This window comes from Poecilia reticulata, linkage group LG8, assembly GCF_000633615.1.
Source record: "Poecilia reticulata strain Guanapo linkage group LG8, Guppy_female_1.0+MT, whole genome shotgun sequence".
Lineage (NCBI taxonomy): Eukaryota > Metazoa > Chordata > Actinopteri > Cyprinodontiformes > Poeciliidae > Poecilia > Poecilia reticulata.
Window position 1 is genome coordinate 10294453 of NC_024338.1, and position 15442 is coordinate 10309894.

The 15442-nt window shown below is 39.8% G+C and overlaps 1 protein-coding gene and 1 long non-coding RNA gene across 4 annotated transcripts in view; one reads left to right on the forward strand and one right to left on the reverse strand.

The window, feature by feature from the left end:
- LOC103468563 (protein shisa-9) overlaps positions 1-15442 on the reverse strand; it is a 92059-nt gene that overhangs the window by 6578 nt on the left and 70039 nt on the right. Inside the window, exon 4 of the mRNA XM_008415697.2 lies at positions 4011-4127. Coding sequence (XP_008413919.1) covers positions 4011-4127 — 117 coding nt within the window. The remainder of the gene's footprint in view (positions 1-4010; positions 4128-15442) is intronic.
- The window catches only part of LOC103468561 (uncharacterized), a 58660-nt gene continuing 47357 nt past the window's right edge, over positions 4140-15442 (forward strand). For all 3 annotated transcript variants that reach the window (XR_534233.2, XR_001776881.1, XR_534232.2), the window contains exon 1: positions 4140-5706. This is a non-coding gene — a long non-coding RNA (uncharacterized LOC103468561). The remainder of the gene's footprint in view (positions 5707-15442) is intronic.

Consider the following 15442-nt stretch of genomic DNA (forward strand, 5'->3'; position numbering starts at 1 on the left):
AAATTCAGAGAAAAATGCTGGTCAGTTTGACTGTTTAAAAGATATTGATCAAATTCCTTTATTTTCTATTGTGTTGAAAAAAGTGTAAAAAAAAAGAAAAAAGTTGTTTTTAGAAAAAACTGAACAGTCCAAAATGCATATTTAAAGTTGATTTGTATCGATCAAAAGAAATATAAGGAAAATCTCATCGGCATATAAATTTGGTTGGACCTTCAGGCAGATTTGGGTTTAAAATAATTTTCTTTAACAGAAGTAATATTTACGTTTTCATGCAGGAGTCATGACTTGAATCTGATAGAGAATTTGGATTAGGGTGAATGAAAGGAGAAGCTTCCAGCCTCAACAAAACCGTTTTCGTTGATCATTGAGAAGAGTGCAAAATGTTGACCTGAAACAAACTTCTTGACTGAATGTAAAATACATTGCTGGGGGACAAACGCAATTAAATCTTTGATATAAAGGTGAATGTTTCAATCTTTACAACAGGAAGCTATGTCTGAGACTCTTATTTTGAAGTATTCAAGGACGTAGTTCTTGTTAGTTTGTTATTAAGACAGATATGGACTAATAAAGATTTCCTTTTGGTTATGTTAACAACACTCCTGTCAGCTACTGTTCATAGCTAGGCTAGCATTGTTAGTATGCTAACAATGCTAACGTTGACATCTGTTTTATAACTCTCATTTGTACTGAAAAAAAAAATCTAGACTGGTTTTTAAACACACTTTTTGATTTGTGAAAACTTTATTAACACAAAAACAGTTTCAATTATAATTTTCCTAAACATTTAGCTAACATATGGTTTAATATAAAACTCCATTGGCAAAAAACTTTCCATTTATTTCACACTTGAATTATTTATGATGGAAATGTTTTTGTGGACAAGTAAAAATTAAATCAAAAAGATGACAAAGTCACTAAGTTGGCACTAGCGTGAATATTTAGCCAAACTAACGTCTCCTGATGCATTTGTGCCTTTTGTCAAAATTCAAAAGGCATTCATCCATCCAGTTTGTATTTTACAGGTTCCATATTTGTGTATTAAATATGCACAATGTATCTAATGAACTATAGCTGTGACATGTTAGATCATGTCCACTGGAAACCATGACAATCAAATGTAATGGATAGAAAATGATCCTCAATCCAACACTGGACACCTCTTGCTAAATGGGAAGTACAACGTTATGAACGGTGTTAAAATGAATTAAAAAGGCGCAGACTTTTCTTTTTGTTAAGCTTTAACATCACCTACTGGCATGGGTATGTTTCATTCTTCGAAAATGTCAGTATTCTTCATAAGATGAAAACTGAAACAAAATAAAGAAATATACAAAGTAATGCATAAGGCTTAGAAGACAATAATAAAAAAAACTCTGTGCTGTCTGTCCTTATATTTGTAACATTGTTCTGCTAAGAGCAGGTAGCAAACAGAGGAGAATGCAAGTCCTCAGACTGAGCTCAGTACTTAGAAACTGAGAGAGCGAGAACGGAGCATATTGCACCTCGGTGTGTGAGGGATTTGTTACTTTGAAGTGTTTTGGGGTGAAATGTGTCTGATGCTCATTTTGGAGTGGTTGGTTCTCTGCTGCAGCTGCAATCAGCCTTTGTTTTTCACTCACAGAGCAGAATAATGAGACGGGAGCGTCTCTGTTTTCTCCTCAGCCGCAGCTCACAGTCTTTCTTCCCCTTCCCTCCTTCCTACTTGCTGCTTTAATTGCACTTCTGTGTTATTCTTACTTCTGTTAAATCTCTGTTGCGAGTTATCAGTTTGCCCTTCAAAACCGYGTTGTCCCCGACTCGCTGGGCTCTGCAGCTCATGTGTTTCTCTCCTGCTCTTATGGGCGCTCTCATGTTGAGCAGCACACACACGTGTCAGGCTGTCCTCCCCCATCTTTGTTACGACGCCCTCCTCTGTCTGCAGTGATCAGATGAAGAGTGTTTTTTTTCTATCTGCACACATGAAATGTATGAAAAAGGTTTAATGAATCGGGTCGGTCTGAGTGGAGGTTGTGTTTATGTTGGGCAGAGTTGAGGTCCGATCCGGTGGAACCGGCCCTCCGAGAGCACGTCAAACACGTGTAAGAACCAATAAGAAATGTAACTTTTACTGCAAAAGCGTAATGGACCTTACCACAGGGGCCGCGTTTCATTGGCTAATGCCCATTTTACATCACAGCGCAGCTACCACGTGCTTGACCGTCTCACAAACGCAAGCTACTGTAGTAAACACATGCTTATGTACATTATGGACTAGCAGACTGGCAGAAAGTTTTTGCGTCAGGACTCGAAAAAGAATGGTTCTCCAGTGTCAGTGGGGTATCTGTACAGGCGATGTCAGGTATCCTGATCGTATTTGTGGAACTAAAATTCACAGATATCCAAAATCTGAAACGGAATGTCTTGCTTGGATCAAAGGTTGTGCACGACCGCATTTGCAGCTCAACCGTCGTAGGATCAATAAGAACAAAGGAGTGTCTGCTGGTGTAAGTATTATTGCTTTGCTTTCTTTGTGTTTAGTGAATAAAAAAAAGAAAGTCAATAATAAACACATCCATTATAAAAACCTTTCAGCCAAGTAAAGCATAAGGGCAGTACCGATTCAACTTCTCCACCTTGAAGCCTGTCTGTTACACAGTCTTACGTTAGCTGAACAGATCAATATGCAATGTGGACCGGCAGAAAATCCGGCAGAAATGTTACACTAATCAACTCAGAAATACTCTACAGAGAGTCAGTCAAAATGAAATTACACATAGAAGCTAAGCACTGCGAGGCTTTGTTTGAGAGACATGCAGTCACGTGAGACTTTCGAGGGGCGTTTCTGGGCGGAGCTTGGTAAGGTCCATTTGGGTAACGCTAAAGACGTGAATTTTTGGAAACTGGTTGTACTTCTAAATGTTCCTATTTAGATTTCCTTTTTAAAACTGGTATTTTAGCTTCGCGCTCTGTGTAGACAAATTAGGAGGCAAATTGTATTTTTGAGGATTCGTTTTATGTTTAATTTTACAATAACAATTTTTCAGTCAATCTTAAATATGAAATAAAATACATACACATATTGGTAGGATATGTGCGATTGAAATCAGAAGTTTAAATACAGACCTCGCTGTGGATGCCGATAGCTGTGGGCAGGGAGGATACAAAGAATTGCTGTTGCATAACAGCCTCAAACACTACATAAACTACATATACATCGATACACTGTCCCACGTAAAAGCTAACATACTGATATCTGTCCTTTGGGGTGTAGCCAATAGGCAGCAAGGTTTTCAAACGTCAGCGAATAGGGTCTCAAGTAGCATTGCGCCTATGTAGTTCAGCCTCAACCAGCTGCATTTTCTTAAAAACAAAGCAAAACAGCAAACAGTCAACTGTAATAGTCATTTGATGATTGATGTCACCAATATATATTTTACCAGTAGAGTTTTTATCCTAAATGTCCTCCAGCTGCTGGAGACATTTTTGACTTGACTGTTGGTTGGAAACAGTTTTTTTACTTCCACTTGTTGACCAGCAGGTGGCAGTGTTTGGCGTGACTTGCAAGAATCATGTGATATTATGATTAAACTCGATTTAATAGCACTCCACTATTGTTCTGCATGAAAGAGCTAGAATAAACTCCAGCAGGTGGAATTAATGTGTATTTAAAACCAGGCAGGTAATAAAACCAGGACGTTGGGATATTTTTTTCTTGTGAACGGGTGAATTCAGTCTTACTATTCACATCATGACTGCAATAATCCTTTGCAATATGAAAGTCAGGCATCAGACTGAGCCTTCAGAAATGAATGATGACCCACGATGACACCCGTTACCGTAAAGGAGGCTTCCCCTTTCTCCGCTTTTCACTCCGTCCCACCTTTTCTGCATACCTTGTTCCGTCTTACATCAGTAGCTGTATTCGTTAGCATTCACAAATATATCCAAATGGTGCAGATGGAAAGATTTGCCGCTTTCAGTGCAGTCGGAGCGGATGCTCGTCGGTGTTTCTGCGGAGGTCAACTCACCTACGGCCTTGAGCGAGGTGTACTTATTGAAGCCGATTCCCAGGTTGTTGTGAGGGTGAGACAAGGCCATGGCCGGTCCCAGCGGGGGTAGAGCTGCATTGTTCAAGTGGTTGTGATCTAAAAGAGAGATAGACAGAGAGAGAGAAAATAGAGTGAGTCATTTTCTCACAAGGAAGCAAGAGCTTTGGGAAAAGTAAAGAAAGAAGCTGGTACATCATGACCTCAAAGCACTGCTGAGGATTTTTATAAAAAAAGAAAAAAAAAAAAAGGAAAAATCAAGTTTGCACCAAATCAAGAATGCAAAGAAAAAACCTAGAGTGCAGGTATTATAAACATTTTTTAGTATCCCCAGGTAAACTAAGTGAAAGTAAATTCAGGTTGATGAAAGAGTGAAACTGCAAACAAGAATCAGTGAAAAGAAAAAATACCCCTTGACAGGCGAGATTCTGAATGTATAGAAAATGAATAAAACTAATTCATTTGAACCCGAATATAGCTTGTTCTATAATCCAGGTAATGAATTATTCTATATTTGGTTGCCTTAATAGTAGGGCTGTAACGATCCCTGGAATGATTCGAGTACCTCAATCGTTAAAATTCCTTGAGGAAAATGTATCATCCTCGAAGCTTTGTAAAATTATGTTTTATTATTTAGCTAATCATTATTTGTGTGGGGCATCGCGCTCACTTCCGCCTACGAGTTGTTGTTCAGTGCCAGCAGCATAACGGCAAAGAGAGACAGAGAGAGAGATCTGATTACTCGATTAATCGTAAAGATAATCGATAGAGTACTAAAGTATCCTTTTACAACAGCCCTACTTAATAGCAGATATATAGAATACAGAGAGGATCGTCACAGCTGACCATCCTTGACTTGTACAGGTCTTAGGTCAGGAAAAGGGCAACTAACATCTCTGCAGACACCACACATCCTGGACACAAACTGTTTTGACATGCATGCTACTATTTGCTATTTACTAATGTTTGCAAAAACCAACCACCGCAGTGACAGTTTTTTTCTTTGACCAAGTGTTTCTCTAATGAACACATTAGAGAATTCGTTAAAATCCTAATTAATTGGGTTAAACTGAAACCCTAAGCCAGTAATGTTAAGTAAACCAAAGCCCAGAATGTTACATGTTTGACTGAGTAACCAAGACAAAAAACAAATGGGTTTGAGTTTGTTTTTAACCCAACAGATTCAAAAAGCTGGCAGATGCTGAACCAAAGACGACCACCGAGTCTTTAACTTTAACCTAAAACTGCCTCCAGGCTCCTCTCTCATGTCATCTCCACAACAATTACACGTAAATAAATTTGTTCCCAGCAGGCTGTGGTGTTGCAGACTCAGACTCTGGCGCACAAACAAACGCTCCCAACCGAAACGCTTCGGCGCAGAATCGGGCGAGTCGGGAAATGGTTTCGGAGAGGCAGGGAGGAAGCCAGAGAGCGAGGAATGTGACACCAGTGCTGACTGATTGAATTAGAAATAGATCTTCACTTCCCCGTGTAATTGATATGCAGCAGCGACGCGGCGCGCCATGTGTGGCGCGGCGCGCAGGGGAGGCCCGGCTGCGTGATGCAATTGTATCTGCGCGTCGCCGTGGGACCGAGTCGGCTTTTGTCTTCTGCGACGAGCACCTGCTCTCCTCACTCGGACAGAAACGTGAAGTTGGGCAACTTTCTCCGAGCTAAGGTAGCTTTGGTGGCGCTTTATGCTTTTCTGTGGCGATTACGTAACATGTAAGTAGTAGTTTCGGCTCCTCAGGCCGTCCCGCACCACGTCTTCATACTGGAGAGGCAACAGTGGAAATAATTAAGTGGACGGAGAGAGAGAAATAGACAGAGGGAGTTGAAAAACAGAGAAAACTAAAAGCGCAGATAGACAGAGAGAGAAAGAAAGAATAAAATAAAAAAAACCAGCAGTGAATTGATGGAAAGGTCCTTGGCCGGTCTCCAGTTTGACCAGAGGGCTGTTCCAGGCCGCCAGAGAGAGAGAGAGAGAGTTTGTTTATTACAGCATAGATGTTGTAATGCGCAGACCAGCCTTATCTTTCTCTGCTAAATGGGATTTCCAGACTCCTCATTCAGCAGGGCAATACAAAACAAATAAAACGTATTTAGCAGAACAGCAAATATGGCATTTGTATGGTACATCTTTTATTTCTTTTTAATTTAGAACGATGACTAGCTTTATAATGACTGATAAAAAAATAAAAATAGGCTACGGGTATCAAGGCCTTTTGCAAAAGTAAAATTTTAAAACTGAAACTTTTACCTGCTGCCATTTCTCAGGTTTACAGTCAGTTTATAGAGATTTCTGGAGGAAGTCCCAAAGTGACCAGAGTGTTAAAGTAAAACAGGTCGACTCTGTCTGGTTCTTTTTGTCACTTTTACATTTTTTATTTTCTCACTACCTAAAAAAAGTCAGTTTTTGKATTGTTTTCAAAGTCACTTGTTAAAAATACTGTTTGACAAACTACAGGCTGGTTGGTGAACCTTTTTAAATACAACCAACTAGATCATATTATGTTGTTGTTTTAAATCTTTTTATGTGTTCAGTACCTCAAGATGATCTCACTCTGGTCCATGTCTACATAGATTAAATTAGTTTATATCTTTAAAAAAATAACAACAACAACAACAACAACAACAACAACAACAACAATAATAATAATAATAATAATAATAATAATAATAATAATAATAATAATAAGGAATTACAAAAATCAAAGTCTGGTGTTAACACTTAATTTAAATCCAAATTCAAGGTTCATTTTGTCCAGTGAATCAGATTAGGTCATTTTTGAACACATTTGGCAACAACAGCTTGGTGATTATGTAAAAGTCATGTAAAAGCATTCAGATTCTAAGCACCATAATCTGGAACAAACTTTCAGAAAACTGTAGAACTGCTGAAACACTGAGTGCCTTTAAATCTCGACTAAAACCCTCCTGTTTAGAGTTGTGTTTGAAATGGAATCAATTACGAATCTAACAATGGGACTTGACTTAATGTAATGTTTTGATTGTTGATTCTATGTTGCATGACTTTGTGTTTTTGTGTTTGTTATGATGTAAAGCACTTTGAAATGCCTTGCTGCTGAAATGTGCTATACAAATAAAATTTGATTGATTGATTGAAAAACGGTCAAACTAGACATATAACATGTAAAATTTAATCGGAGCATTTTTATGTGTTCCTGTTCAATGAAATACCAAACTATTTTACACATGAGCTCAAACTCAGCTACAGCCAGATGGTCAGAGGACGTATGACACACAAATGTCCCTCATCGTGCATGAAATATGGGTCAGAGTTGGAAAGAATAGTTTTATAATTCAATCGCCAAATCTCCAATTCCAAAACATTTCATCGCCCGCAAACTGCTCTGGGTAATCGGCAAATAGAACTTCAGCTTTCATTTACAATTACAAACAACTGACACAGTGATAGATTAGATATTTGACCCTCCTTGTCTTAACACTCACACCAAACAAGAAACACATTTAAAGCAACACACAGTTCGTAAACATGATGCGTCTTGATTTCACATTTTTAGCTGGGAAAGCTTAGCAGCTCCTGATGATGATGGCTTTGACGGCACACAGGAACCGCATACATTCATCCCGCAGTTTAAAATTCCTCTTCTAAAGTAAAGGTGTAAAACAGAAAGCTCTTACAGGCATGTCAACCACAGGTAAACAAATAGATTTGCTACTTGAGTCAAAACTGTAACTAACAAGTCCTGGCTGGCTAAACACGTCACCCTCTGATCACTTTCCTGCTTGCATCCTCATCTAAGAGGAAAGCGAACTCAACCCCGCAGCGAAGGTCGTCTGTGTTCTCAAAGCAAGAAGTAAAACATTTTATCTCTCAAGTTTCTAGAGTTTCAGCCCCTCCTAACGTCTCATGTTGTCCCTGCAGACGTTTGACGTTCGTAGTATGTCAAGAAACGCATAAAAAGGAAGTGGAGTGGATAGACGGAGGGGTTGCAATGTTGAGTTCAACAGCTGTCACATGGCATGTTCCTCATAGCTCAGTTTATTTCGCTCCCTCTTGCCAGGACTTATGGTTGGGAGTAAAAAAAATAAAAAATAATGCAGAAAGGCTGAATAATTTTTGCATAGTCACAAGTTAAAACGATGCAGTTTCTTTTTTTCATGTGGATTCCTTGATGACAGCCCTGGAGTTTGACACCAACATGTTCCTCCTTTTTTACATAATTTGTCTGCCAGTTTTGTCTCTACAAGCTGGATATAGTGCAACGTATTCATGATTGGATTTAGACTTTAATTAGGCCATTCTAACACAAATAATTCTTTTATCTACTCCATCGTAATGCTAACCAGATGATTAGGGTTGCTGTCCTGCTTGAAGGTGCCCCAATATGATGGTTATTTTTTTTCCCAGGATTTCTTCCCATCAACTCTCACACAAGAAAAGCATCACCACACCGCGAAACTCATGGTTACATAACTGTCTTTTCAGCGGTGCAGCTCCTCCAGAGTAACCATCAGCCTCTTGGCTGCTTCCCTGCCCGGCCTGTCAGTCTCGGTGAACGTCTCTGCAGGTTTTGCCATCGTCATTTTCCTCTTACTTCTGATCCATCACACGATGTAACATCAAAATTGGTCAAAGCGTGTGGCTGCAATGTGAAGTGTAAAAAATATCTGCCTCATTTTGCCTTTAAATAGGTTTTTATTTCTGTTTTGTGCTTTTTGCTAAGAGACTTTCACTGGGACTCCTTACAGAACATGTCGCTGTCTTTTTACCTATTTATCCACCAACAGATTTCCTTCCTTTTGCTTTTTAATCCAACTCTCCGGTAAACAACGGAGGGCGACAGCCAGCAAAAATGGCGCTTTGTCCATTTCATACAGTATGACCAGCCGGTTCGGGAAGCTTTCCAAGGCGGCCGATTCCCAAAAAGGGAACGCATCCTCGCCTGTACTCCTGCGATTCTGAATAAATTCCCTCCGATTGTCCTACATTTCGCCTGCACGCGCGTCCGTCGGTGTTGCGCGTTGGTTCTTCGACGCGCCATTGTGCAGAAGCCTCAGAGGGGAGGCGCTCGTGAAGATTTACATTTATGTTTATTAAAGAGACGCGCGCAGGAGAAGCGGGTGTGAAGCGTTGGTTGAGAGTGATGAAATGTTTGTGGACGTTGATTTCTGAGCGCATCATCCCAGGGTTTGCCGAGTGTGTGTCCTGTGTGAGCAGCGGCACAGAAACTTTTCATTTTCAATGTGCGTGCTTTCCTGCCAGGATGCATTTGTTTTGGTTGGTATGTGTGTACCTTGTTTGTGTGTGTGTGCGTGGGTGTGCATGTCGGTGTGTGTGTGCTTGTGTGCGAGAGACAGTGTGTGGGTGCAGGCAGTCAGCAGAGCACCGCTGGGTGATGGCCTAATTCGGCAGGGCTCAACATCAAAGAAGCTGACTGCTGTAAGGGCTTCAGCCGGCCTTACTCTGACATGACTGCAGTCACACTCACACACACTCACAAGTACACAGAGATAAAAAGAGGAAGAAAGGAAAATAGATGCAAAGAGGTAGGAGTCGCAGAGAAGGAAAGAAAAATAGTGCGGTGTTGTTTAATGCATTGAGTATTCTGTGAAATGCAACCTGTTTCTGACTTGAGAAGAAAAACAAAAAACAAAGTATGGAGTTCCCTTATAGCTCTACTTTCTTTCTTTCTTCCTCTTTTTTTTTTTACAAACTTGGATTATTTTGTCCCTTTACATACAACAGTTTGATTTATAAACTGCACTCTGCTCGAAATGAATTAAAGTTGTTTGCCGTGTACGTCGTAATTTTAGTCGAATCCAACAACGAGGAGGAGCCAGATCAATTATCAAGACGAACTTTGGTGAACAAATCAAACGTAACGGTTATGATTCACGACAGTGTTGAAGCAAAGGGAAGAAAAAAAATCTCTCTCGGAAAGAAAAACCTCCATCTTTTGCTAACCAAACGTCTTCTGCTTCTCATGGGATGTAAACAGTTTTTGAAACAAATATTAACTAAATCTCTATGATATAATAATTACAACTCAAAATATTTACTTGTATTAAATTACAATATCCCAAGTAATAAGACCTGAAGACCTGAGTGAGGTTCAAATTCAAATCAGACAAAACGTTTCTGCAGCACACGTTTTCAATTTAAAGTTATTAAGAAATGTTTCCAGAGGTCATGAAAGGTCACCCCACAACCCCACTCCTTCTTCAAATCAGACAAGATTGGTGTCAATCAACTCGACATTTTTGTTTGCGCTGCTTTGGCTTTGAAGGTATTAATGAAAGTTTAAAGGTCAAAAGGTCAACCAGCGCCCACACTTTTACAAAATCAAAACAACCTTTGAAATTTCATTCATATCTTCAAAGCCAAAGCAGCACAAACAACAAAAAAAATTGCTGCGCAAACATTGTCGAAATGATTAACATCAATTTTGTCTGATTTGAAGAAGATGGGGGGAGGGGGCTGGTTGACCTTTCATGACCTCTGGAAACATTTCTTAATATCTTTAAAATGAAAGCAGCACAAACAAAACTTTTTGCTACACAAACGTTTGACACCAATTTTGTCTGATTTGAAGAAGTCGGATGGGGCTGGTTGACATTTCATGACCTCTGGAAACATTTCTTAATATCTTTAAAATGAAAGCAGCACAAACAAAACTTTTTGCTACACAAACGTTTGACACCAATTTTGTCTGATTTGAAGAAGTTGGGGGGGGGACTTCAAATCCTGTTGAAATCCAAAACAAATCCTCAAGAGTGTAAGCTGGTAACTTTAACGAATAATGCAGCTCATTACGAGAAGCTATATGGTAAACAGATTAATCTATAAAATCACAAAAAAACATTAATTATGGTTGGCATCACTTCTTCACAGGGGGCGAGGTTTTTTTCCTCTATTACATAAAATTGTGTACGACTTCTTGTGAACAATTGTTGACCTTTGCAGGAATCTGGTTTTAGCTGTCTTGGTTTTTATTTTACCCTAGAAATGGTTGATTTGCTATTACTTGAGGTTTTTAGCTCAAATATGCATCAAATGAAATTTGTAAGGAGAAAAAACATGGATTTTAAATGTGCCTCTCTCACAAAGTGTCGCCGGAAAATATTTCATAAATACATAAATTGACTCATCTGAGGCTGCTTTCTGTTGATAATACGACCAGAAATAGAAACGTTGGTAAACAAAAACATTGTCCAAATCTTTCTTTGATTATTTATTGCATAAGGCAGCTTCTTCAGTGTGGGCGGCATGACTGAAACATATGGCCCTGTTCCATTTTTTTTGTATGTCTTTACGCTTATTTCAAAGCGCTACAAGTTTGAAGTTTGTCTAAAGAAAACGTCCTCCTTTTCCAAATCAAGCACAGACCCACAAAGAATGAGCAGATTTCTGCATCGCCTCTGATCTGCCTCTTTTTATCTGTTCCTGCTCACCTATTTATTCCTGCAACTCATCTTATAATTCTCTTTGTGAATGGAAAAGCGGCCATCTGTTGCTGACTCGTGAAGCGAAGTGTGTGTGTGTGTGTGTGTGGGGGGGGTATTCTTCTCAAACTCTGACATCTCTAAAGCACATGTGGGCGCTCTCATGCTCCACTGTTCCAACGCTTCATTAAAAAACCCAAATAAATCATTTTAGTAATTCTAACTGACCTTAAAGTTTGGCCTGATTCGAACAGTGAGGAACAACAAGGTGTGTGTATCTTTTCGTTTGGTGATTCACAACTTCTGCATTCAACCGTAGCTGTTCATATTCATGACACAAACATTTTATATAACTTCATTCCCTCTGGGACGCCAATATGAAGCCTCCTTTGTGTTTTAATTATTGAATTCTCCTCTGCAACATTGACTCCCGACCACTTCCTCCTTACAAATTCAAGCATTTACATGCCAATTGGTTATCTCTGTGTTTACCAAATTACGCGAGAATTGGACAATTTGTTCTGGGTGCTTAACTTGGTCTGTAATTGTTTTTGTCAGCCGGTATAATTCGGAGCTCCGGTTATTTACATGCTCTAATGAATCGGCCTTACTGGTGCTAAATGGCATGTCAGAGCGCGGAGTTTTACGCCGCAATCTCTTTCTCAATACCGTCTCCATTCTTCTCCTCTCTCTCTCTCTCACTCCATTTGCTGAGTAAATGAAGGCTAAGCCCCCAAATAGGCCATTATTTTCTGTCTCTATCCCACACATTTCAAACAGAGTCCTGCTAGTCAGCACTTCCGCACAATGCAGTAAACCGCCGTGCAGTCGCACTCGCTCATGCAATCAGTCAGCTAGCAGTAAAAACTGGGCAGTGGTTTTTACTCCCACTGGGTAGACGGCTGAGCAGCGCACACTGAGCTCCAAATGAAGGAGAAACGGAATAATAAACGGAGGAATCACAGAGATGAAGGGAGGGATGTAAAACAGAGCGACGTTAAAAGGGGAAGATTTTGCAACTCTCACACCAAAAAACAAACCAAAAAAAAAAAAACACGTTAGCAAAATGAAAGATATAGCACCTCTTAGGTTTATTATTAGAATAGCAGCTGGCACTTTTTAAGTTTGCCGCTGCACTCTGTTTATTTCCTAGTAATTATTTGGTTTACTCTGCACTAAAAAGAGTTGCCTTTTTTTTTTTTTTTTTTTTACATAATGGTTATGTAAAGAAAACCCAACAAGATGAAAGATCCTAATACTCTCTACAGGGGATAGCAGGGTTTGGATAATTAGCTGCTAAAGGAGCTAGCTTAGATTTAATGTGAATTACTCCTTTCTCAAAGCGCAAATTTTTAGAAGTTTTAACTAAAATGAGGAAGTTTTAACTAAGTTTAGTGCAAAGATATACAAGTTATGATTCACTTATTTGTTTTTTTATGAGCTTGTTTCTCCTCTAGACTTGGTAAATGTTGCTAACTGATGTCTCATGCTAGTTAGCATATCGACTGCACCACCACTTTGGCTTGCAGTGAATTCATCCCGCCTGTTTACTCTTGATTCTCTTCTGTGGTTTTTGTTACAGTAACAGAGGTTTCAGGAAAGCAGGTCAAAGTTCATAGGAAGAACTAAATACTGACAATACTGGAAGAAAACCTGTTGTCAAACTCAAGGTCCGGGGGCCAAATCTGGCCCACCACAGCCTTTTATGTGGCCCTCTATACTCTCTAAAGGGAGACATAAATATAACCGTCAAGATAAAAGTGCGCTTAAATATTATTTTATCAATCAATTCAAAGCAGTTTTTATCTGTTCACTGCCAAACTGCATCAATTAGTCCCTCCAGTTTCTTGTGAATTATTGTGGAAATTGTGGAAATTCACGCAAAATCAACAAATCGCTGAACTTTTTCACACCCTTTAAGAGCATTCATGACCTTGATTTGGCCCAAAAGGAAGATGAGTTTGACCAGAGACTGTGGCGAGGTTACAATGTGAGGACCTACAGTACATCCAAATGAGAGTGTGTGGTGAAACTGGAAAACTAACATCCTACACACACACAGCAAACAATTTTCCCTGAAGGAAGGCAATCTCAAACCATCACCGCTTTAAAGAAACAAAACAAATGTTTGTCCTCAAACTCTATCAGCGCACATCAGTGGAACCAGATGTCAGCATTCAGCAGGTCTTATTTGTGCCCAGCACTAATTAAATCAAGAGTAACAAACCAGGCAAGCTATGAGAGTTTTTTTTTTCCACAAATGAAAACATTTGTTTATATTATGATTGAATAAATGCAGTTTTTTCGTCTTCTATTTAGCTCTTGCTAATCTGGAGCTATTTGGAGGCCAGACTTCATCATCAGAGTCGGGTGGAATAAATCTGGCACAGTCAAAGTGCTTAAATACGGCCGTACTGCACTGGGTTTTAATGGATCTTTAGACTTGGCACTGATTTTTCAAACAGAAACGAAGTCACACTCGAGATAAGTAATAACTTTATGCCCGCTAAGTTTTGACGTATTTTTAAAAGGCTTCCTCATTGTTCCATGTAAACAAAAATGACCTACGATCATTTGTAGATATTTAGATAACGGCTGGGGGAAGCATAAGTAGCCCAATTAAAACCGTGTAACTCCTGTCACTCTTTAAATCTCCGCAAATTCCCACCAGACAAGCTTCTCGTTTTCTTTCAACGATTCAGAGCAATCTGCCTGGCGCTAAGTGTTTGTGCTGGTCTGTGTGAGTACATACGTGGTACAGGTGTACTCTTTCCTTCCAAACTCAGAGAACCGGTGAATTATTAAACTCATCCGAGAGCCGAACATGCCCTTTCATCACAGCGGCTGAGCCAAGCAGCTCCCGGGGCTTCTTCCATTTGCATTTACTAATCTCCGAGCATCGACTCGGCGCCCGCTGCAGGAGCGGCCCGCTACCAGTTACATCACATCTGGTGTCTAATCTGAGAAGGTGAAACTCCTCACCATTTCTCTTAAGTATTCTCTCTCACCTGCTGAATGAGTCGAATCTAGCATCAGTCCTAAAGTTTCTAAAACATTGGCTTAAATACGACTACAGGGGCTTCAAAAACGATAAACTTACATGCTTATGTGCTTCATAGATACTTTGTTAGTGGCAGCAAAAGACTTGGGACTCTGGGGGACGTAGACATAAATTCAACAGAAAATCTAAGGCTGATTGTTTTAATTTATTCTTTACCCAATTTGACAGAGTTTGAGCAATTTAGCAAGAAAGCATGATCAAACATTTCTGCCGACTGATTTAACCCTCCGGCAATTACACGTGTTGACTCACGGTTCAAATATTTAAACGGTACACAGCAGGCGAACGCGACCCAAATCCGATTGTTTTTGTCCCGATTTGACACATTTCAAGGTAGTCTAAATGACGCAATCCTTATCTTTTCATCCCCTCCAAAAATCCGATCTGAGCCACTTCCATATGTGGTACTAAATCAGACAGTTTTCCAAAGCGTCTGCCGTTTGAACAGTGTCGCGTTTAACCCAACGTTTACACCGTTGACGTGAGGCGCGTTGCGATTCTGCATCAGAAGAAGCCAGACGTGGTGAATCTGGACGTCAACAATGACTGAAAAAAAAAAAAAAATCACCATTATGAAATTATGAAAGCAGCCTGCTCCACTGAAACGCATCACACCACTTGTGGCTCCGACAACAGATCCAAACAGACCTCTCTGTAGAAGTTGCGGTCAGTGGTCCTCACAACGACCTTGCTATTAGTCGTGCTTTCTTTTTCGCCTTGTTATGATTTTGTGACATTCCTATTGGCTCCCAGTTACTGAATAAACTTTTAAGAATGATCCAAAGATGGCGGCGTCCATTATTGCTTCTCTAAACAGTCGCTTTGAGGTCATAAACTGTTCACCCAAAAGTCTGACTGCAGTCACATCATTCAGTAGCATGAACGACCACGCACACACACACACACACACACACACACACAC